Source organism: Alexandromys fortis, unplaced genomic scaffold (assembly GCF_014885135.2).
Source record: "Alexandromys fortis isolate MF-2015 unplaced genomic scaffold, M_Fortis_MF-2015_v1.1 scaffold_59, whole genome shotgun sequence".
NCBI lineage: Eukaryota > Metazoa > Chordata > Mammalia > Rodentia > Cricetidae > Alexandromys > Alexandromys fortis.
In genome coordinates this window covers 8442035-8466049 of record NW_026067943.1, presented here as the reverse complement: position 1 = coordinate 8466049, position 24015 = coordinate 8442035, and the positions used below count along the sequence as shown (strand labels likewise).

The 24015-nt window shown below is 47.4% G+C and overlaps 1 protein-coding gene across 35 annotated transcripts in view; it reads left to right on the top strand.

The window, feature by feature from the left end:
• Cacna1c (calcium voltage-gated channel subunit alpha1 C) overlaps window positions 1-24015 on the top strand; it is a 662482-nt gene that overhangs the window by 545831 nt on the left and 92636 nt on the right. For 15 of the 35 annotated variants that reach the window (XM_050148327.1, XM_050148322.1, XM_050148336.1 and 12 more), the window contains exons 13-21: window positions 442-667; window positions 11637-11844; window positions 12759-12879; window positions 14687-14801; window positions 15497-15617; window positions 15946-16015; window positions 21595-21727; window positions 22027-22156; window positions 23372-23431. In XM_050148327.1, the coding sequence (XP_050004284.1) occupies window positions 442-667; window positions 11637-11844; window positions 12759-12879; window positions 14687-14801; window positions 15497-15617; window positions 15946-16015; window positions 21595-21727; window positions 22027-22156; window positions 23372-23431 (1184 nt within the window). Of the gene's footprint in view, window positions 1-441; window positions 668-11636; window positions 11845-12758; window positions 12880-14686; window positions 14802-15487; window positions 15618-15945; window positions 16016-21594; window positions 21728-22026; window positions 22157-23371; window positions 23432-23570; window positions 23631-24015 lie in introns of all 35 variants that reach the window. The other 20 variants (XM_050148333.1, XM_050148332.1, XM_050148326.1 and 17 more) reach the window with 4 other exon arrangements.

Here is a 24015-nt window from a genome sequence, read left to right as displayed (position 1 = left end):
AGTTACGGCTCAGGCTATGGGGATCCTGGGAAGAGATGATCTAGAGGTAACAGGGACAGAAAAGGCAGCCTACTCTCAGCTTTGGCTACTGACTCGGACAGGTCACTGACCCTTCTGCACCTCCTGTTTCCTCTCTAAAGATTAGGTTTAATAGAAACAGCACCGCGCCTCTTGAGTTTCTCTGGGGATTAAGGAGAACAACATATGCTAAGCCTCTAATGCGTAGTGGATGCTCGGTGCATGGTTATAATGATGGAAACTGGACCTAATTGTTCTTTCAGAAGTATCTGGGAGAGGTCTCCTGGGAAGGGAGGGAAAGGAGGGATGGGGAGTAGGCCTTTTTCTCCAGCTTTGACAGTAACTGTTTTATGTTTTCCCTCCTCTTCCTCTTTGCTCCTCTCGGCTCCTTGCTTGAATCCCACCCCTGACCTACACCGCCAGACACAGCCAACAAGGCCCTCCTGGCGCTCTTCACTGCGGAAATGCTCCTGAAGATGTACAGCCTAGGGCTGCAGGCCTACTTTGTGTCCCTCTTCAACCGCTTCGACTGCTTCATCGTGTGTGGGGGTATCCTGGAGACCATCCTGGTGGAGACCAAGATCATGTCTCCCCTGGGCATCTCTGTGCTGAGATGCGTGCGCCTGCTCAGGATCTTCAAGATCACCAGGTGTGTGGCTGCTCGCTTCCCTTTGGGCATGGGACTCAGAAGGCTGCTGGAAGGCCAGGGAGGATGGCCTGGATGTGGGAAGAGCTGTAGGTTCTGGAATGGTCTAGTAGTCTCTGACTGTCTGCAGCAAGGGGAGTTGTGGTTCATGTGCCACTCAGAAATGCCCTTAGCTGCAGACTGCTGTCATTCAGCTTGGTTGCATTTGTTCTGCTGTGTGACCAGGAGTCTAGAGGTAGATAACCAGATCGTTTTTAGGAAAATCAGGGACTTGGTCACCTCCTATCCTTGGCTTGATCAGCTTTGGCATTGATTGAACTGTAGGGTCTAAGATGGCTTCTGGGCATTAAGGTATCATCAATTCTCGAAAAGCAGAAAAGGGTCTGCTTCTTTGCTCCCTCAGATCTCAGGCAGACCTATTGTTAGAGATGCTATTCAAAACCAAACAGGGCAACAAAACAGCAAATGTGAGGGAGGACGTGGAAAGCTGGGGACCCTGGCACGCTTGGGGTGTATTTGTGACTTCTCTCAATGCCGTAACCAAATGTCTGACAAGGGCAACTTAAAAAAAGAAGGCTTTAGTTTGGCACAGGATCCATCAGGTGGGAAGGTGTGGTACCCAGAGTGTGGGGTGGCCGGGCACAGTACGTCTGCAGTCAGGAAGCCCAGTGGGACAGGATGGACGCTGTGCTCAGCTCATTTCCTCCTTAACTGTGTAACTCCAGTGTGTAAAATGGTACTGCCCACATTCAAGATGCCCCCCACAGTTAAACCTCTTTGCAAAAAAAACCTCATAGATATGCCCAGAGGTTTGTCTCCTAAGTGGTTCTAAATCTCCCCAAGTTGACAGCCACAGTTAACAGACTTGTGGTGGAAATGGGCAATGGATGGTCCAGCTACTGTGAAATACAGAGCTGCCGTTTCTCAGCTGATTAACAGTAGAATTACCGAGTGCCCCAAAACTTTACTTCTGGTATTTACACACAGCATTAAAAGCCAGGTCCTGAAGTGATGTTTAGAATGACGTTATTTACAAGAGCCAGAATGCAGAAGTGTCTCCAGTGTCGGGTGAATGGATGGAAAATAGTGTTTACATCCCACAGAACACTTCTGAGCTTTTAAAGGACAGTTTTTATGCCTGGTACCACATGGATGAACTTTGGGGACATTGTGCTGAGTGCAATAAGCCAGTCATAAAAGACAAACGCTGTTTGATTGTGTTTATTTGAAGTTCTTAGTCATAGCGCCAGAATCACGGGGGCTGAAAGCAGGGCAGTGACTTAAGGGCAAAGGGCAGGGAGCAAAGGTAGCTGCCATTTAAAGACCAGAGCTTCACTTCTAGAAGATGTAAAGAATCCTAGAAATGGATGCCACACACTATTAATGTATTTAATATCCTTACACTGTAAGCTTAAAAGTGGGTGAGGTGGTAATTGTAGACTTTATGTGTTTTAGCACAATAAAAATGTTGGGGATAATGGACCGCTGAGATAGTTCAGTGGGCAAAAGTGCTTACTGCCTAGTCTGACACCCTGAGTTCAGTCCCTGAGACCCACATGGCAGAGGAGAGCACTGGCTCTAACTTCCATATGTGCATCCTTGCTCTCTCTAAATAAGCCAAGTTAAAACTTGAGGGGCAATAAGACTGTTCAGCAGGTCAAAGCCTGTCCCCAGGTCTGAAGCCCTGAGTCTGAGCCTTGTAAACCACGTGACGGAGGTAGAGGAGCAACGCTGGTGGGATGTCCTTTGACTTCCACATGTTTTCCTTCCTCACCACAAAACAAGTAAATACATATAATTTTTTTAAATGAAAAAAAAAATCTCTTCCAGAAATCTCATCAAAGAATTTTCTGGTCTTGTTATTAGGAAAAGCTGAGAAATGGGTCTCTCTGACAGGCATGGGTCGCTGCAGATGCACAGAGACGGTAGGAATTATATCTCAGGGGGCTTTGGTCTGGCCTCACACACACACGCACACACACACACACACGCACACCCGTCTGTCCATCGGCCCATCCACAGACTGTTCATTCTCACTGCAGGGCAGGCGGAGACTCAGGAGGAGGGAAGAGCAGGAGTACAGGGAGTGAGTGGACGGCCTGTCCAGGTCAGGGAAATTGAGTTCACCCTGGCCTGGTAAAATCAATTTACGGGCTGACATCATCCTTTAAAAACTATTTTATTAAGATTTAACTTTTCGTTTCTCTGTGTATGGATTCAGAGTTTTGCAACCATTACATTCTGATTTTAGAACATTTTCATCATTCCCCAAAGAAACTTCATACACGCTTCTCCTGCAATTCTGACTCTATGCTAGCCCTAGGTAGCCACTCTTCAGTGTTTGGATTTGTCTTTTATGACAAACATCCTGAGGAAATCTGGGATGCAGTAGCGTATTGTGGACAGTGTCACATTGAATGTAATAGTGAACAATGTGATTATTTGTGTCTAGCTTCCTTCACTTAGCTTAGTGTCTTCAGGGTATATCCAGGTTTTAGCGTGGATCAGAACTTCCGCCTATTCTTGGTGAAGAGGATCCCACTACACAGTTATCTCGCACACCATGGTCATTCCTCCGTGATTGGACATTGAGTTAAGCTACTTTATAGTGCCTGTGTTAACGTTTGTATTCCAAGTTTTTACAGAGATGTATAGTTTTCATTTCTTTTGGATATATACCTAGGAATGCAACCTCTGGGTTATTCAATAAACCCTTTATAAGATTTTGAGAAATGATAATTTTTTTAGAGAGGTCAGACTATTTTACATTCTCGCCAGTGATGTACAATTTAAGGGCTCCAGTTTCTCCGCTACTCATACAAACTGTTCTCTCTTTGTTTGTTTGATTGGTGTGTGTTTTTGGTTTATTTGAGTTTTTTTTCTTCTTTCTTACCTATTTTATTTTTAAATGACAGATGGTAGTTTACATATTTATGGATCACATCATCTTACTTTAAATACTTATGTCTTTCTGCCAAAAAAAAAGCATTCAAAATCCTCTCTACGAAATATTTTGAAATGTTCAGTTCACTGTTGTTGGCAGTTGTTCTGTTCTGTGTTAGGGGCATCGGAGGTGACTGTACCTTCCACTACCGTGCTGTGATCTGTCCTTCCCTGGCGTTCCCTCTCTGCCCTGGCTGCTACCTCGATGTTCTATGTGTCTTTGAGATGGGTGTTTTAGGCCCCACCTACAAGTGAACCTCATGGCACTTTCTCCTATGCCGGACAGACTGCAACATCCTCCAGCTCCCTCCACAATGCAGCAAAAGACACAGTTCTAGTCTTCCTTGTTTTGACCATTGCTTTCAATAAAAGAATAAGATTGACTGGAAAAACATCCGAGGGCCTCACAACCCCATGAACGTCATTTCATAAAAGCCTTTGTGATACCGCCCCCCCCCCCGTTGTCAGTGTAATACATATGTGTGAAGTGAGATGTGGTCAACTTCAAAAATGTATTTAAGGGCGGTAGCTGGAGGGAGTCATTCAACCCTCCTATAGTTAGAAGTCCCCAGATCCCTTCGTAATCTGCTTTGTGGGCAATCTCTGGAAATAAGAGCATCAAACCGCTCACTTGGATTGTGTTGGAGACTTGTGTTTCCAGGTCAAGGACAAGCACATCACAGCTCACACAGGGTGTTTCTCTGAGTGAGTCACCAGGCGCGGTGAAGCGTCCTAGCTGTCACTATCCTTGCTGCAGTTTTCTGAGCAGCCATCTGAATGCACAGTGTCATTGAGACTCCAGTGAGAAGCGCATGTATTCATGTTCAGGGCTGGCATCAGGGCCTTTTGTCTGCAGTCCAGTCAGCACTGTTACTGTTGTTAGAGGAGGACAGTGAGGTCATGAGACCTCATGCGTGGACCAGGAGGTCTGGATGTTTTGAGAGGCAGGGCTCTCCGTGAGCTCTCTAAGGATCTCAGCAGCTCAAAAACCACAGAAACTGCTGTTAAAGTGCGTGACTAGTAGGAAGACTCTGGGAGTTATCCTTCTGGAGATCTGAGAAGAAGAAATACACTTGCTTAACAGAAGAGCCACACACGGGCGTCGAATCGCCAGGCTCGGCTGGCAGGTTCACAGGGCCAACACCCAACCCATATTCTAAGCATTTCAGGTCTGAGGTTGGAGACAGGTTCTCAGGAAGCAGGAATTTCCCCAGCAGGCGACACGCTGCAGAGATAGCCTGTCTTTTATTCCCTTCCCGCTGTGCACATGTGAACATCTGAACGTACGCCTTTCCAGATGATTTGGGGCCTGAAGAAGTAGCCTCCGCTTAGACGATGGAGTTATTCTGCTTCTGGACTTTTTTAGGCCCACAAATGCTGTTCTGTCTTCTTGCGTGGGGCTCTGGGATGCCCTCTAGTCAAAGCAATTTTTAAAGAGTTGTTTCTTGTCAGTATTTTCACAGTGAGAATACACAAAATAGTTAAAAGGGAATCAATGGGCAATCACTCCAAGATCATATAACAATATCTAGCAGTGAAGTTCCTTTTCTAAATAAAACTGAAAAACAAAACAAAATCCATACCTCAAACATGGGCCCTGTAAGAATTATTTAAGAGGCAGCGAAAACTTGTAAGTTAAAAATAGTGTTTATCAGACCTCAGGAAAACCAAATATGGCGACTAGTTGTCTAATAAGAGTCAGTATGAACACAGTTCGCTAAGTCCTATCTTGGGACTTGATACAGCCTGCCCCGTTGGCTCTGCAGCTCTCTGGGATCCAGAGGATGCTCTGAGAGACAGACCCGCCCTTCACTGTCTTTAGTGTGATACCTAAGCAGTGCAACCTTGGGCAAATGGCCTAACTCTATACCCAGTCATCTCATCTGGAATCAGCCCTCTTCCCATCCTTTGAGGTCATTAGGCTGAGATGCTCTATGGGATGTCAGCATCAAGACCACCCTCTCTAACACACAGTGTGCCGTAGTGCTTCTCAGCACCTATTGCTCTAGTGTTTCTATTGCGCTTGTTATAAACCAAAATACTCTTGTTGTCACCTGTTCCTCCCCTGCAGCTGCCTCCCTCGCTCTCGAATATGCCATTAGACCGACTTTAGAAGACACACCCACCCTAAAACATGACCACTAATGGGGTCCTCAAAGCCCCGTATGATCTTCACGTCCTTATCCAGCAGTCTTGCCCAACCCCCCCCTCACGGGACCCCCAGTCCTCCTGGCTTTCTTTACCATCTTCTAAAGCAGAGGCTCAGGAGTTTATGGAGCCTCTCACCCCCTTTAAGGCCACCAATAAACAGGAATCTGGAATATTTGTGACGTTCCCAGGCTAGAGTCTATAGAGAAGATGCCCAGACCAAAGAGCCACATGCTGTCCTTGTGGGGGGAAGGGAAGTTACTTCCTGGGGTGGTAACTGTCACCTATAGGAGCTTAAGAAGATGCTCTAAAGATTATTTGAATGCGCCTCCTCTCAGACTCCATCACGTTTATGATGTTGGGGGGTCAGTTAGGTAATGCCCAGTACCTCTGGTCTAGAAACTCAAAGAAGCACCTTCCCAAAGCCATCCCAAGGTCAAGACCAGGCAGTCGTGGTGTCTTGACCAAGTCTTATTCTCCATGCAGGATGGAGAAGACAGAGGAACCAGCAGGAACTGTGCCTTGGCCCAAACTGTCCTAGCCCCTAAGCAAGACAGTCTAGAATTCCTTATGGCTCCTTCTGAGCAACCACACACCACTTTATGTTCCTGCCATACAGATACTCCCAGAGTCTGCTGCACATGCTGCATATCCAAGGACCAGGCTCAAGTTCACTGTAGTTTTAGTCCAAGGATGGCCATGCTGGGGTCCCTTGGCGAGTCCAAAGAGAGGGAAGAGAGAGATTGTGCTTGCTCACTGTATATATATTCTGGCCCCCACATTGCTTTACTTGATTCTCATCCTTTTTTCTGTTCTTCGGTCACAAAGCACCGTAGCACACAAACTTACTGTGTGAAAATCCGTTTGAGGATGCTTCCAGCAATAGATAACTTGCCACCAAAACCAAGAGAACATTTCCTCAGTTTGGCGTAAGATTGGTTGGCAGGGGTACCTTCAGTGATGCCCCTCTCTGGAACAGAAGAATAGGGTGGGGCACCGTGAAGCATCCTCAACAGTTAGTCCTGTTGTTTCTACCATCTTTTATTTATAGCAAATGGGCTGGTTGACACCAGCATGAAGGTAAAGGGCTGGCCCCAAGTTCTTTGAAGCAAAAGATTTCCGAACTGAAAGGTTCTGGAAAGTCTCAGATCATTAAAGAAGAGAAAGGAGAATTCTACAGAGGCCCAGATCCCGAAAAAGATGTACAGAGGGAAAAGAGACGGCGACAAAGTGTCCCTGAACAGAGGGTGTTGAGTCAACCCAGGAGACTGAGGGCCAAGGCTAGCAATAAAGAACAAGTGGTCACCGGTCAGTGAGTGAAGAAAACATGAAGGCCAGTGAGGCCGAGCAGAGGGGAAAGGGGAGAGGAGGGGAGAGTTAGGTAGACCAGAACTTGGCCAGGTCAGACTTCCCTCAAGTGCACCACAGTTCAGGAAAAGAACAATGAGCCAGTGGATAGGGACCCAGAGGCAGAAACACACACTGGAGAGGACGGTGCAGTAGAAGAAGCATGCGTGTCCAGTGATGGACAGAGGGCCTGGAGGTCCCAGCTGTGTGTGGACCCCTGTTCTGACCCCAGATGTTTAGGTCTCCCAGGTTTTCTATGAGGTCTAAGTATTTGTTCTCCAAAAGTCTGTTGGTATGTGAAGTGTGTGGTTCGTGCTTTTGGTCAGTTAGGATAAAAGCTGATGTCGTTAAGCCTGAAGACCGAGCTCCAATTAGCTTCCTGAAAAGGACAGCGGTTCAGGGTGGGGACCATGGTCCTGTGTTCAGCAGTCACGACCCTGAGATGGGGACTGAGAGGGTTTGCAGGCCCAGGGGCATCACCTATATTGCCAGTGCTACTGACTGAGACCTGCAGATCTCACCATATTGCCCATGGTGGAAATACGCCCTCCACATACTCCGCTGTCAGCTGTGGCATGCTGGGCTCACACAGCCAGCTCCCTAACCTCAGAACCACACGAGTGTTTTGTTTTTAAAAATCACATTTTAATTTATTTAATACAATACTTTATTCTTTGAGAATTTCATACATGTATCAAATGTATTTAGGTCATAATTACCTCCCTCTCCCCCAAACTCCTCCCAGATTCACTTCCCAACCCCTCCATGCTCCCATCTCTGTATCCTTCCATCCTCACCCCTGCTCCCACCTTACAACATGTACACAAAAGCAAACACACGCCTGTGGGCACACTGCCTGTCCCTCAGGTAAGGCCAAATTGTTACATTCATAGTAAAATCATTCATTCAGTAAACTACTCATTGATCACCTTCTGAGGGCCAGGCACAGTTAAGAGAAGAAGATCTGGCCATAGCTGAGAGAAGTTTCGGTGAAGGTCCGGTGACGATGCTGTGCCAGAGGCCTTGAGCCACAACAATGGCTCATTGCAATGAGCATTTTTGGGTTTGGGCTGATTGGAAAAGGATATACTACATGACCAACAGCCGCTCCCAATGCCACTACGACAAATGAAGAGGTGTTGGAAATATGGATGAAGGAGATAGTTTTCGTTTGTTTATTTGCTTTTGTTTTTAATTTATTTGGGGGGCATGCTGCAGGGGCAAGGGGCAGATACAGAGGGATTGGGAGATGAGCAGGTTTGGGGCACGTGATGTTAATTTCCCAAAACATCAATAAGGAATTTTTTATTTAAAGAGAAAGAGAGAATAAGGGAACCAAACAGCACATGTGACTCCCTTCCCCCAAGGACCTCAATTCTGGTAGGGAAAAGAAACACTAAGCCAAGAAATAGACATTTGTCTGGTGGTGATATTTCCTTTAAAAATAGAATGAGCTGCTGTTCAAATGGCTCATTGAATGAAGTTCTTGCTGTGCAGGCCTGACGGTCTGAGTTCAGTCACAGAACCATGTAGAGGTAGGACAGGATGCCTGCAGAAAGTTATCCTCTGACCTCCACATGTGTACTGTGGTTCACTTACACACACACACACACACACACACACACACACACACCACAATAATACGAATTTTAGAGATAATGTAGAACAAGGGACTAAAGCCGAGGTCAGGGATGCTTGCTCTGAGGTCAGAGACCCAGGACCTAAAGGAGGTGTCCCATACTTTCCTCTGGGGAGGAGCTGAGTAGGCTGTTGATGGAAGAGGACCTGTTTGCAGAGCATCAAGACTCGTGCGACTGGAGTGAGAGGACGAGCATAGGAGCCAGGAAGTTCAGGGTTTTCTTTCTTTCTTTCTTTCTTTCTTTCTTTCTTTCTTTCTTCCTTCCTTCCTTCCTTCCTTCCTTTAATTCTTTCTTTTTTCTTTTTGTTTTTCGAGACAGGGTTTCTCTGTAGCTTTGGAGCCTGTCCTGGAACTAGCTCTTGTAGACCAGGCTGGCCTCAGATTCACAGAGATCCGCCTGCCTCTGCCTCCCGAGTGTTGGGATTAAAGGTGTGCACCGCCACCGCCCAGCTGGTTCAGGATTTTCTACCAGGTTTCATGAAGGGCAGCGGCTGGGAGTGGCTCCATTATGAACAGCTCACTGTTCTGGTGTGGGGAATTGCTATGGGAAGCAGGAGGCTGTTCTAGAAATCCCAGTGAGAGATCATCCTAAAAACAAAATAAGAAATTCCAGTGAGAGAGGCTGGTGGCTAGGCCAAGGTGATGGACTCAGTGGGAGGTGGCCAAAGTCAAGATTTGTTTTGAAGATGGAACCTTGGGATTTACTACTGTGAGGTAAGGAAAGTACAGGTTGGCCCTGCTGTTCTTATCTCCTGACATGGGAGAAAGGTGGGCAGGAAACTTCACGACTCATGATGTGGTACGCCTTCCTAGCTACCTGAAGCCCAGACTAACCAGGATAGCACTTGGGTTCGGGCATGCGGGCCATATTGGAGAAAAGGGCTCTATGCTTTAGCTGGTGTTTCCCCTTGGCCAGCCTGTTGATCTCTGTCTGGCTCTCAGGTGGGTTCTGCTTTGCCCTGTGCTCCAGTCCTTTGCCATAGACTCCACTTCCCTAGAGCTTCAGGCCTCAGGAGACCCTGGGTCAAGAAAGTCCTCTGTCCTGTCTTGTTTCTTCAACCTCTTCACCTGGTCTCCCTAGTGACTTATCCTCTGGAGTCCAGAGCTTCTGTGGCTGACTCCTTTGAGTGACCCCATGACTCCCATATGTAGCTAACTCTCGGTTCAACCCCAGGATGCTAGTTCCCCCAGCCTCGTGTACTTCACGACTTCCCGTGACCGTTATGACCTTCCATGACAGTTGAACTCAGTCTCCATGCAGACACCCTCCACTGTGTATGACTGGACATTTAATATTCTCTGAAGTTGCTGGTTTCTGAATACCAGTGTTTTGAGAGGCCCTGCACTGACTGCTTGTGAATCACTCAAGCCCCAGCATCAGAGAGTGTGACCTCCTGGTTCCCGGGGGGACCTGAGAAGACACTTTTAGGACATGGTTAATATCTGAGCAGCTTCTGCTCTCCGGTAGGTTTGGAGGAGCTGTTTCAAGTATAATAGGGAAAGGTGTTCCAAACCCAAATCTCTCTCCGATTTCTTGCGTTAAGCAGATCAGCACCAACTCTGACCAATAGGGACTCCAGGGAGCCGCTTGCACATCAGGGGTTTTCAGAGCCACCAATCCTAGCCTGTAAGAACTGACACGGAGAAGCTGTGAGACTGAGGAAGGTGAGGGACAGAGATTATGGTTACATGCAGTTCAGTTCAGTGACTTGCTGATGAATGGGTAGTCTGGAGGGGCAGGCAGGCCAATTGGATCCTACAACTTGACTCAGAAAAAAAATAGTTTTTGATGAGTTTCTAGATTAGGACAAAAGTTATTGCATTATCGCCATAATGGACCTGTTGTCTTAGTAAGGTATCAAAGAGTCAGGGGCCTCTCCGGAGCCAGGTCTGATTGCAAAGCCCTGCATGCCATCCTAATGGTCTTATCTCTGTAGTTTACTGCCAATGTATGCAAGAAAAAGAAACAGCAAGGGTTAGCCTGGGGTAATTGCAGTGGATAGGACTCAAGATGGCCATGGTCGTGTGACGTTGAACCAGTAATCTGGGTTGTGGGTGGGAGCTCTGCTGCCAGAATGGGTTACTCCAGCAGGCTCTTGAAGAAAGGCTTATTCCCTCTGATCACTGAGCTAATAAGCTGTAAACAGAGGCCCAGGGGACTCCCTGGAGGGCTCCCTGGAGCACCCTTGCCTGGAGCTGTCCCCAGTAGAGTGATGAGTTAGCTGTAATCTAAAATTATCAAAAATCCTGTGGGTTCTTATTGAAACTGTAGCTCTCTGGGCCCAGATACAGGGTCAGAATTTCCCAAGGAATGACCTTTAAAAACAGACCACCATGACAGGGAGGTCGGGGCCATCGCTAAGCTTTCCCACTCTCTGCTGTGAGTAGTACCATTCCTATCTCCCCAGGTAGCTGCCGCTGCAATCTGCTCAGACTGGCATTCTCGGCGAGGGGAGTGTGTTTTCTCTGTTAAAAAGCAGAAATGTCCGTGGTAATTATAAACTTAAATTAGCTGTGTGACAGACTGGGCAGCCTTGAGAAGAGGGAGGAAATTATCTTCCAGGTTACCTAATGACTGTACACACCCCTGCTATCCCCATTTCTTTCCAGGCAGGAAGGCGGAAAGGGAGGGGGCATAATGACTTTTCCCAGGGCATCAGCAGCTGGCAGAGCGGGTGGGAATGTCTGGCCTCTGAGCCCTCTCCCCTTCCTGATGCTGAATTTATAGCTCTGCATCCTAATTGTGAGTCCATTCACACCGCTACCCAACCCGGCAAAGGAAATGGGGGCAATATCAGGGAATAGAGTTTGTGGCAGAGCCAGCAGGGGTGCACAGGTGAAGGCTGGTGGGGGGCAAGCAGAGGACGGGCAGCTGAACTCCCTGTCTGTCCCCAGGTACTGGAACTCCTTGAGCAACCTCGTGGCGTCCTTGCTGAACTCAGTACGCTCCATCGCCTCCTTGCTGCTGCTCCTTTTCCTCTTCATCATCATCTTCTCCCTCCTGGGGATGCAGCTGTTTGGAGGGAAGTTCAACTTTGATGAGATGCAGACCCGCAGGAGCACCTTCGATAACTTCCCGCAGTCACTGCTGACTGTGTTCCAGGTACGGACTTGCTGCTGCCATTCACACTGGGAGGGGGAGTTCAGCCAAGTGGGAGATGGGCAAGAAGAAGCCTTGAAAAGGTGGGGCAGGGAAAGCAGGACCCTTCTCTGGGCATGGTGCCAGCCTAGGTCATCCACGGAAGGCCTTTTTGTAGTGTCTTGTCTCTCAACCTTCCACGGAGCTGCATACGTGACTAGACTAATAATGCACCAATCTAATTGATCAGTTTAAAAAGGTTTGTGTGGCCATGGCACCCATTAGTCAAAACAAACAAAACCTGTATGAACACACCAGACAGAGAGGAGACTGATCTGGTTGGGAGGGAAAGGACCTGTCTTTGCTCTCCAGCATCCTTGCCCCAGCATTCTTGCCACTGGAAGAATTCCAGCTGGCCCAGAGTAGTGCTTTCATGAACGTTTCGGTAAATGACAGCTACATGTATTTGAAACAAGTATTTGAGTTTCAGAATGGACTTATTTACAAATAAAGGGAGCAATCTGTATATATTTATATTGCTAAAATCTTAATGATGGCACCAAATGATTATGTCTAATAGACGTGGGCATAGCCAGTCACCGTCCTCGTGATCATATTCGCCTGATACTGCCACCCCGGGAACTAATGGTGACCATCTCTTACACTGTATGTTAAGAGCAACATGATATTTTGATCACAGAACTTTTATATATGCCAGTGGCCATGCAGTTTGTCTGTGGGTAGGGGTCAACTTGCCCAGGCTTGTAGTCCCCAAGAATAAAAATTGGGAGCCAGAACAGGAAAAGTCTAAATGAGATTTGGGGAATTTCTGTTAACAAAGTGGGACAGGGCAGGGCAGGCAGGGCAGGGCAGGGGAGTTTGGGGGTTTGCTGTTGGTCTAACGCTGTGTCCCTTATTGGTGGGAATGTGTCATTCAGATCCTGACCGGGGAGGACTGGAATTCGGTGATGTATGATGGGATCATGGCTTATGGCGGCCCCTCTTTTCCAGGGATGTTAGTCTGTATTTACTTCATCATCCTCTTCATCTGTGGAAATTGTATCCTTTGATGCTGATGCTGCCCCAACCCTGCTATCCCACTTGGCCTTTTGCACAGTGCCATATGTGTGCTCTAAGGCCCCGACTGGGGCTCTGTGCTGTGGCTGCCCATCTGGAGGCTAGCTGGGCAAGACCATTCTTGGAAGGAAATGTGTTCTGGCCTAGAACCACTTAAGCCATGGTGTGGGTCTGGATGCATGCTGCAGCCGGGACCCAGGAGACAGTGCACCTCACATTCCTGAGCCCATTTACACTCGAGGGCCACCCTCTCTGGGAAGTGTGCTCTGGTCATAGTCTAGGTGAATGAGGCCCCCAAGCATTGCGGCCTGTGCAACCAAACTCGCACAGACTAGGACACAGTGCGTCTGGAGTTGTGTGCCCTGGCCACTCTGGAGCCACAGCACTTACTCAGATCTCCATCCTGTGCATTGATCAATTTCCTCCCTTTGACGCTGTTCTTGGGGCTGCAGTCATAGACAGATGAACAAATTACCAAGTCCTTCCTGATAGCTCCTTCCCGATCAGAGGCAGGGACAGGACTCCAGTGCCTCAATCCCTAGGCTTTTCTTTTCTCCCACTGGTTGAGCCTGTGAGAGTAGAGTCTAGAGCTGGTTGATAAGATAGAAACACCTCTAGCCCCAAATTTGAGAGAAACCCTTGGTTTGGGTCATTCAAAAGTAAAGAACACTATGCTACCTGCAGGGAATATTAGCATTCTATCAGCTAGATGCCCTTGGTATATCAAAGGCCTTCTTCTTTGGCATATCTACAGTGCAAGACAGGGTGAGAATCCCTGGTCCAATAACCCAGTGTCTGGAACCTTTTATGTGCCTACAGATTGCATTAGGTAGAAAACCACTTGAGCTTCTCATGTACAAAATTATTAAAGGTTTGTAGAAGTCAATGTCCAAGTATGTGTAAAGGATTGTATGAAAACAAATGTACTTTGGGCCCTGAGATAAATCCCATCATGTGTATTTCAAAATTTGAAAAATAAATTGAAATCCAGATCTTTGCTGCAGGCGTTCTGAATTTGCAGTGGAATAATCGAAAGTACTGCTTAAAGGGTCCCTGTGAGTTGGCTGGGAAAATGCATATAAGGGCTCCTTAGCTCCAGATTCAAGGGCCAAAAGTCAATAGTCATCTAGGACAAACCCTTCTCTGGGGAGTTCTAGCTCTGTGTAGCCAGTGGTGTGGTTTTATGGGTGCCCAGGACTGGGTATTGGGTTCAACAAACTTAAAACTGCCCAGCTATTCCTTCTTGGTTCTGTGGTTCTCTGGTCCATAGTGTTTCTGTTGGTTGAAAAGCGGGCTTGGCAGTGTGGGAGAGACAGGCAGATAACTGCTTCAACAAGAATTCTCAAATCGGCCCAGCTCTAGTCATACAGACACCTCAAAGTGTTTGTATGTCGTGGACTGACGGGTTCCAAGCCACCTCTTCAGTGCCGTGTTATGTGGATGGATCTTAAGAACAATCTGATAGAGGTGGTGCTGCCTCTCAAAGCCGGGCATTTCAGTGGTAAAATGAAGAATGAAATCCAGCCGTTAAAGAGCAAGGCAGAGCCTGGTGCTTCAGACCTGTCCTGCTCCAGTCTGCAAACCCTGCCTGGTCTCAACCACTTAGAAAACTGAACAGTGAGCAGGCAGGTAGGGACAGAAAAGAAGGCACATGGCTGGTCTCCACCCCTCAAAATGGGTTTCTCCTGGGGAGCTCTTACTTCTGCATGATCTGTACTCTCCCTGCCCCCTGTGGTCATCATGTTTCCCAAAACCAAGGGTCATTTTCTTTAAGAACGGACACAAACAGATATCCTACTGAATGTGTTCTTGGCCATTGCCGTGGACAACCTGGCTGATGCCGAGAGCCTCACTTCCGCCCAAAAGGAAGAAGAAGAAGAGAAAGAGAGAAAGAAGCTGGCCAGGTAACCCTCTAAGCTTAGAAAGTCATCCCCACTGGTGGGAGAAAGGGCTGGTGCTCATCCCGTGGCCATTTTTGGCTGAATTGGACTGGAGTGATGCTTTCACAGTACATTGGCTCCTCCTGTAGTGTCCAGCCGTTGCTGTATAGTCTCTGCAGAGACATTGCATTTCCCGCACCGGTCCAGGAAGTCAGGGGCTATCCCTTGGGAAGAGAAGCCATGGAAACACAAGGAGGAGATGGGGGAGGGGAAAAGCTGCCTTCGGAAGAAAACACAACTCCAGCTCAGCAAATAATGGTTTTCTCACTATTTTTGTACCCTTGGTGTGTTAGAAAGACAGAATAAGGTTCTACATTCCACCCCAGTTGTGTAGCTAGAACTGTCTTATGCCCTTGTTGGACACTGAGCAGAGATCCTCTAGGAATCCTAAGTGAGACCCAGAATCCTCTGATTTAAAAGGGGGAGCAACAAAGGATCTGGGAGAGGTCGAATGTGTCCCAGACAGAGCCGGGGGTGGTCAGCACTGTGGTACCTATCCTGGAGCTGTAGGTGTGATATCCCTAGAACAGAGATAATATATGTAGACCCAGGGCTGTTCTTGCTGCCCCCAGAAGACCACAAAGCAGTTCCTGTCTACAATGTCCACTATCATTCCAGTAAACATCCATTTCTGGGTTTTTTTCCTGCTGACCGGCCAGGACTGCCAGCCCAGAGAAGAAACAGGAGGTGATGGAGAAGCCAGCTGTGGAGGAGAGCAAAGAGGAGAAAATTGAGCTGAAGTCCATTACTGCAGATGGAGAGTCTCCACCCACTACCAAGGTGAGGGGCTGGCGTCTTTAGGAGCTCAGGGACTGTCACTAAGTGGCAGGGTGAGGGGGGTCTTCCTGTTCTTTACCTGAAGGAAAGGAAAAGAAGGGAAGGATGAGGGGAGAAGAGAGGGACGATGGAATTGAGGGGGAAGAAAAGACACGCTGGTGGAACCTCGGCCTTTCTGATGTTCCAAGGGGAGCTGAAAGCCAGGAGGACAAAGATGCATTTTTTGTTTTAAGCTCAGCGCCTGACTATGGTGTAATTCCAAGGCTCCTCTAAGCCCGAGAACCCTAGCACTCATCTAACTGAATTCTTCTTCCTTCATTTGTCTGCCTAGATCAACATGGATGACCTCCAGCCCAGTGAAAATGAGGATAAGAGCCCCCACTCCAACCCTGATACTGCAGGTACTGTTGTACTACCTGGCCCTGAGACTGAAAGGCTGTGGGTGGAGACTCAGCTATGTGGGAGTGGCCGAGCCCTGGGGTCCATGGGACTGGTCTCCTCTATGAACACCTTCACCACTAAGCGTCTCGTGTCTGGATTTAAGTATTGCCAGTTGCCGTCTGTGGGTTCCTCACAATAATATTGGGATAATACCATATTTGAGGAAGACTTTTTGAAATAGAATTACTTTGGCTTATTCTTTTTTAAATTTCTGTTTTATTGTTTAAGAAAAGGGGGAAGTATGCAGGATACAAATTAAATATTTTCTAATAGTAGTAAATTTCATGAAGAAATTTATCATAAAATAATTCTTCCATATACAGATCATTTACCAGCTATTAAAGGCTAATGCAAATTTTCATACTAATGAGATATATATAGGCTTGTTTTCATATAAAGAAACAAATCTTGGCTAAATATTCAGTGTTGCAGGTCACAGAGCATCTTCAACATTTCTCATAGTTGATCAATATTTTTATTTTATAATTGTCAGCGCTAAGAATACTTCTCACATAAAACATATTAAGCAATAGACCTATGCTTAGGGCCAGATAAAGCAATTGCTAGAAGTGTCATCCTAATCCCAAACCAAAATTCATTTCATGATTTTTCTTAATGACACTCAAGTCAGCAACTCAAGCAGCACTTTTTAAAATCTAGAGATCCGCTGGTTCTTATGTTAGAGGAATGATAGTGAACTATTGCCTGTTTCCCACAATTAAACCATTATGTGTCTACAACAGCAGAAGACTCTGTATGAACTTTACGATAGGCAATGGCTTTAAATCCGAATTGCGACATCTCCAGCAGCGCTCGCTGGCGTGGCTTGGCGTGCAAGTGCCTGCTGGATGTTGAGAACTTAGGCTGCACCAAAGCTGTGTGAATCATAGCGGGTGCTGGCAGAAGCACTTTCGGCGCCTCTCACCTTTGCTTTCGAGTTCCGTTTTGGTGGCTGCACAGTCATAAACCTTTCACTATGGGCAAAGCTTTTACAACCCCTCTGTATAACAGCCGCGGCCCACCGCGTAAGAAGCTGTGCCCCTGCGCCACCGATGTGGTTAACGTTTCGTCCCACCACGTGTGTCGCTGTCACTGTCAACTTACGTATTTTATTAGTATAGCATATGCTGCTGCATCCAGCTCACCTAATAATAGTCAATCCAGAATCCATCTTGTCATTACTCAGGAGGCATTGCTCACTAGGAGGACAGCTGCCGTCACAGATGTCCCATTTGTAGCTCCATAAAATGCTCAGGTCTCTCGTTGCCAAAGGAACTCCTGCTGACAAGATTCTGTGCATTTGTCTGATGCGTGACCTGACAGGCAGTCTCCTTTCAGAGGGTTTTAAGGTTGGAGGCCCTGGCTGTCCCGCCACAATCTACATCCCAACTTCCGGAAGCCCCATCCCAACGTGAACCTTAGGCTTGCTTCCTCAAGCTGCCAGTTTGTCTCAAGCTCCAAACTTGAAGGCAACGCACAGAAAATGACTGTGGATTGTAAATGACCTTTCTTCTTTAGCCAGGTTAGACTGCACTCGGCTGGTACCCCAAGGAGGTGGCCAAAAGCCAAGCTAAGCTATGTCTCCTTGTTGCTTTCCCCCACTGGTTCTCTGCTTGGTCTACAGAGATGGTATAGGCCTCCTCCCTGGCAACAGCTCACTTTCTCCTTCACCCTTACTCCCTTCTCCCTGCAAGAGAAGTAGGAGTTGGTGTCTGCGGCTCACAGGAAGAGCCGAGTGTGTCCAGGGTTTGATGTCTCAAAATCCTAAGGGTTTATGGGGAAGGCTGTGCAAATCTTAAAGACTTGCTAGAAGCAATGACTCAAAGCAAAGGAAAGATTTTTGTCTATGTCCCCAATAAATAAATTCTATTCTGTAATGATGTTTTCAAGATAATTGGGAGAAAAATTGAATATGGACCAGGGGCTAAATTATTTTAAGTAGATTTTTGCTAATCATGTTAGTATAATAATGTGGTAATTCTGTTTCTAAAATACAACAGTGTTTATGTCTAGAGTCTGAAGTGTTTAGAAGTTGCTTTAAAAATGGTTCAACAATCTCCTAAAGTGAGAGCAGAAAAGATAAGTAAAACTACATCAGCCAAATGGCAGTAGATGGAGAGCCACCTTACAAGTCTCTCTACTCCTGTAAAGTCTAAGTAAAGTTATAGTAATATATAAGCAGAGCCCATCCCAGGCTAGTGTGGCCTGTAAGAGGCAGCCCCATGTACACTGTGCCTGTATCTGAGTCTTTTCAGCTAAGCCCCCTGAACCCCCACTTCTGCATGTCAGAGGGATGGCAGACCTCCTAAGTCTGTGGCAGTGACCTTGAGCTGTGTTGTTCTAAGTAGAACGTAGAGTGTTGGCTTTTTTTAAGCCTCTGGTAGACACTTGCCTTCATTTTTCTTGGTCCTTTCACCCCTTTAATTCTTATGTTGGTCAGCTTCCTGTCAGAGAAAAATACCAGAAATAGTGACTCTTTCAGGATGAAGGGCTCTGACTCACTCACGGGTTCAGAGGTCGAAGTCCGTGGTCTTTTGATGGAGTCACATGGGCCTTTGGCAAGGCCCAATAGGTCAAGGGTGGGTGGGTGTAGGAGGTTCTGTTTCTTAAGAAAGTGTGGAAGTTTCATCCTCAACAGAACCAAGGGCTGCTGGCATGGGGGTGTAACTCAGCTGATTGAATGCTTATCTCCGATCACATAGCCCTGGGTTCTATCCTCAGACCGCGTGGGCACCACATAAAACAGATGTGGTAACCCACACATATAACCCCAGATATAATGGAGGGATGGATGGGGAGGTCAGTCCCTGAAGGCCGGGTAGTCGGGACACTGGGGGAAAGGTTACTCTCCAGCGTATGTTTTCTGGGAATCAGATGGGGAAATATGGGTGGGGTTTTTTGTTTGTTTGTTTAGTTGACTAGAATTTTGATGAATTTTTTGTTTTGTTTTGTTTTTTTACTTTTTGTTTTGAGACAAGGGCTCATGTTGTAATTCTGGTTGGCCTGAAACTTTGTATATAAACCAGGCTGGCCTCAAACTCACACGGACATCTACCTGCCTGTGCCTCCTGAATACTGGAAAGTGTTTGGTTTTTTGCTTTTGTTTTCAGTCTCAAGTATAATTTGTTAATTTTTAAAGGAATAGTCTTATTAAATTTATTCCTATTTTATTAATATCGGATGCATTCTGTTTGCCTTCAGCTGCCTGTCCTCTCCTATTGCCCACCTACCCGTGTTTGTCCCCTCCCTCTGCGCCTACAAGGCCCTTTCTCATATCCATGTCTCTGCGCTAACATTCTTGTCAGTTCTGCAGAGCAGGCAATGAGAGGAAGCTCAAAGTGGAAGAGCATTAGCTTCAGCCAAAGCACACAGTATTACAGCTTCTTGGGCCCTAAGAAATAACTGCACACCGGGCACCTTAAAATAAACTAGGTTGATTCTATCACACTTTCACATGTCTGACATCAGAGTGTTAGCAGCGCCCTTCTCCTTCTGCAAGGAAAGAATCCTTGCGTGTCTCTTCCTCTTTCCTTTTGGTAGCCAGAAATGCTCAGCTTGTAGACCTACCACGCTCATCTGTGCCTCTGTCTTCATTCGCATGGCCTTCTAACCTGTGTGTGCCTTTAGACCTTCTCGGAAGACCAACTATCATTAGATGTACGGCCTAACATAGTCCACCATAATTGATCACATCTGCAAACACCCTGTGTCTAAGGTCATACTCTGAAATTCGGGTGAGCATGACTTGGAGACTACCAGTCAACTCACTGAAGTTACTGGCCACACAATGGTTGGATTTAAGCAGATAGTCTGTTAGGAATTCAGAGCAGACAGGATGAGACTGAGAAAGACGTGGAAAACTAACTTCATATGCTCTGTATCTGTCTTCTGGGGAGATGGTAGTGTGAGAGCTGCCACTTACACGACTTCAGCTACACACCAGTGTCCTGAAATATCTATGTGCTATTAGTGTTATTCCTTCAGAGGGGAAGCGGAGCATGGGGAGAGTGAGTGTAAGAGCCATATTCAGAAAGCAGCAGAGTCATGATTTAGATGAAGGCATTTTCTGGAACATTTCTGGGTATGGCAGCCATTGCAAGCTATCTTTCCCAGGCTGTTGATTTCCAAGCACACATAGCACCATCCCTGGAGATGCTGTGAGGCGAGCTAAGTAGGAATGGGTCGATTGATTTCCATGCGGTCTAGCCACTGGCCAGGAGAGCAGAGGAACCCTTCACCTGATGTCGCTGTCCAGCATCAGGACGAAAGCCTCTTGTCATTGCTTGAGCTCCGCTATCCCTGCCTCACCTTCTGGGAAATCATAGGAAAATGCAGGGCTTTTGAAGTGCAGTTTTTAAAAATGAATATTAATTCAATTAATTCCTTGACGATTTTATGTATTTATTAACATATAGTGCATTCTGATTACTCTTATCACCATACCCCCCATCTTTCCCAACTCCCTTCTACCCCTGTCGTGCACGCCCTCCTCCCTACAGTCGTGTCTTTCTGTGTGGCTCTGTGACTCAGGGTTTAATCAGAGCTGCCTGGGTGACTGGCATTGGAGCTGTCCACTGCAGCCTGGTGGGCTCTTCCCTGAGTATTCAGCTGATGACAATGACTGCCCCTCCCCAGAATCCAGTGACGCCAGTAGTTGAGCGTGGAGAGGTAGCACCCCACAAGTCTCTTCTTCCCACCCTTGATTGACTAACGGCAGGCCCAGTCTTATGCAACCCAAGCTGCTGTGGGATCTCGCCTGCAGTGGCTGTCATTCCCAGAAGACAGCAGTTTGCGGCCCTCGTTCCTGTCTTCAGACTCACATGTTCCGTCCAGTCCTTCTTTTGTCGTGTTCCCTGGGTCTTAGATATAAATGTCCTATTTCGGACTAAGCACGCAGCTGTCACCTATGCTTGGCACCTACAGCAGCCATGAGTCTCTGTGTTCACTACCATCCATTGCGACTGGAAAATTCTCAGATTGCTGCTGAGAGTACCGTTTGTCTGTGGGCATAAAGATAAACTCTTTCAAAGGCAGTTTGTGGCCATGTCCGTTTGGGTACAAAGCAATAGTAAGTTCCCTCATTTGATCAATGGGAGTTTCAAAATCGGACTTGGCCAGACGGGATTGCGCAAGTCAGCTAGGCCACCCCCTTCTCTCACCTGCAGCTAAGATGGATGGGTGACACCTGGCAGTGCCCCAGCCTATCCCAACCCACTCTCTCGTACCTTTCAACCAATCGTAACAATCTTCTCTTTTTCTCAGTGTTAGGGGGTTTTCCAGCATAGGGGATTTTCAGTTTTAAAACCACAAGTTTGGACAAAGTAGAACATATCCTATTTACAGCCCTTAGAACGCTATACTTCCAGCAAAGCCTTCGACAGCCCCATGGAGCAGGGCAGAGTATCGGCCTGGATTAACACATTCTACAGCTCAGAGCACCAATAATGTCTTGATCCTGCCGTAGGAGGTGTCCGGAAGGAGGCACAGAGGGGAGAGCAAGTGCTGGAGTTGAGAATGGAGCTTTTGCTCTTTCTTACAGGGGAAGAGGATGAGGAGGAGCCGGAGATGCCTGTGGGGCCACGCCCCAGGCCCCTGTCCGAGCTACACCTTAAGGAAAAGGCGGTGCCTATGCCAGAAGCCAGTGCGTTTTTCATCTTCAGCCCCAACAACAGGTGTGTAAGAGTGGCAAGGGAAGGAAACTGCTTCCCCCTGGATTCAATCCTACAGGAGAAGCCGAGGTGCTCCTGGCTCCCCACAGCCTCTGTGGAGACACTAGATTAGGGATGTCCTGGATCATGAATCAGTTGGTCTGTGGTTAGTTCCATCTTCAGGATTTTCACGTGTGAAATATTCCTAGTGGGCCACACTAAGTCCATTTGCCTTAAGACACCGAGGCTCAGCGGTACTGAACTTGTCCTGCCTGTATCCCACCTTTCGTGACATCTCCTTCCTCTTCCTCCTTCGTCCACAGGTTCCGCCTCCAGTGTCACCGCATCGTCAATGACACGATCTTCACCAACCTGATCCTCTTCTTCATTCTGCTCAGCAGCATCTCTCTGGCTGCCGAGGACCCCGTGCAACACACCTCTTTCAGGAACCATGTATGCACTCGGTTTTGCTCTCTGCACCCTGTCCTTCTGAGAGTGGAGCGGGCCCACAGCTTCTGCTGCTGATGTCTTTGCTCAGTTAGGAGGCCCTTTCTGGACCTCATAATCCAATTACAGTGACGAGTCCTCTAAGAGATTAGAACCTTGATAGAAAACCCAGCCCGGGAGTTTTCACTGAGCAAGTGAGCATGTATCCAATGCATCTGGCTAGTTGATAATGGACAGTGATCAGGAATCTTGTTGCCTGTGGATGTTCCCCAGGAAGCTCAAGTTGCCTGTAAGTCAGCAATGTGGCCACGGGTTTCGCGCCCTGCTCCCATTCCCTCTGACTAAGAAGGAGCATTGGCAATTAGGTGCCGATGTTAAGGCTGACCTTATAAGAAAAGTAATTTAAAAAACAAACATGATAATCTTCACGAGTAAATATGTTTGGAGCTACCCGAGGCTCTCATAATCAACATTAAATACTAAAAAGAATTGCCATACTTCAAAACTCCCAAAACTTTATTAAATTTCAGCCACACAGGCATGAAGAAAAAAGAGCCACTCTCCAAAGCTACGTCTATAAATAAAGTTCTCAACTCTGGGATTCTACCTGTTCCAGGCTGTTTGCTGAGGTCAGGAGGAGTAGCCTCAGACCTGGTCCATCTCATAAGATGAAATCAAATATCAATGCTAGAGTTTGTTCTCAGCCTGGGCTGGCCTGGAGGATTTCCTTCCTAGGGCTCCAGGCCATGACAGCAGTGTGGATGTCCTCCTCTGACATAGCATGCCCCAGCTGGATGAGAGCTGGGCATTCTAGTGGCCCTGCAAAAGCAAACCCATTCTCTGCTCTCCTGACCAACATCCCGTGGTCTATTCTGGGTTTATAAGTAAATCGGGTGGATGACGGAAGGAAGCATCCAGATGGACGCTGTTCTGACCTGGTTCCTGTTGAGGCCTGCCCCGGCAGCTCCCCCTACCTGCCTACAGAAACCAAGCCGAGCCAGAGCCACCTGTGCCAGCTCTGAGTGGGAACTAATGTGGGGAAGTCTTTCCTACCTGTCTCCTCGCCTGTCTCCGTGTGGAAAGGCTCTGGTGGTGGACGGGGGATGCGCCTTGTTTTGAAGTGCTTTTCCTTTTCTGGTGAACATCCACTGACCTCGCCCCTTTCCTGCTTGTGTCCTGCCCTCCCTCCCCCCCCCCATCCTATTTGTTTTTGTTTTGCAGATTCTGTTTTATTTTGACATTGTTTTCACTACCATTTTCACCATTGAAATTGCTCTGAAGGTAAAGCCCCATCTCCCTCTCTCTTCCTCTCTCTGCCAGTCCCGGCTCTCCGCTGCTGTCTGTCTTGTTGCTAACACATGCTCCTGTTGGTGTTGGGTGCACTCTCAGAGCCACTAATCCAATTCTGCTTATTTTTCAGATCCTAGGCAATGCAGACTATGTCTTCACTAGTATCTTTACATTAGAAATTATCCTTAAGGTAATGCCCCTGAGCCATGTGTCTCCGTCTCTCTGTGTCTCTGCTCTGTCTGGTGACTCTTCCGTTTCCTTCACTCTCTGACTCTTGTGTCCTCACTTCATGCTCCCACTTCGCCTCAGCTTAGCCGCCAGGAGGAAGCCACCCTACCACACCACTCCCATCCACTCACTCAGCCGCAGTTCTAGGCCTCGAAAAGTCACGCACTGGCTGTGTCACCATGGGTGCTGTCCCGTCACTGGCTGAGCATGGTGGCTGTCGGGGGTGCTCACAACCCACGTTCGCATGTACCTTCTAGAATCAGTCAGTGGCTGAGCCCCATTTGAAATTCTCTCTCCCTCCTCCTGCGTAGAGGAAATGCCAAACAAGCTCTAGAAAGGCAAACCCT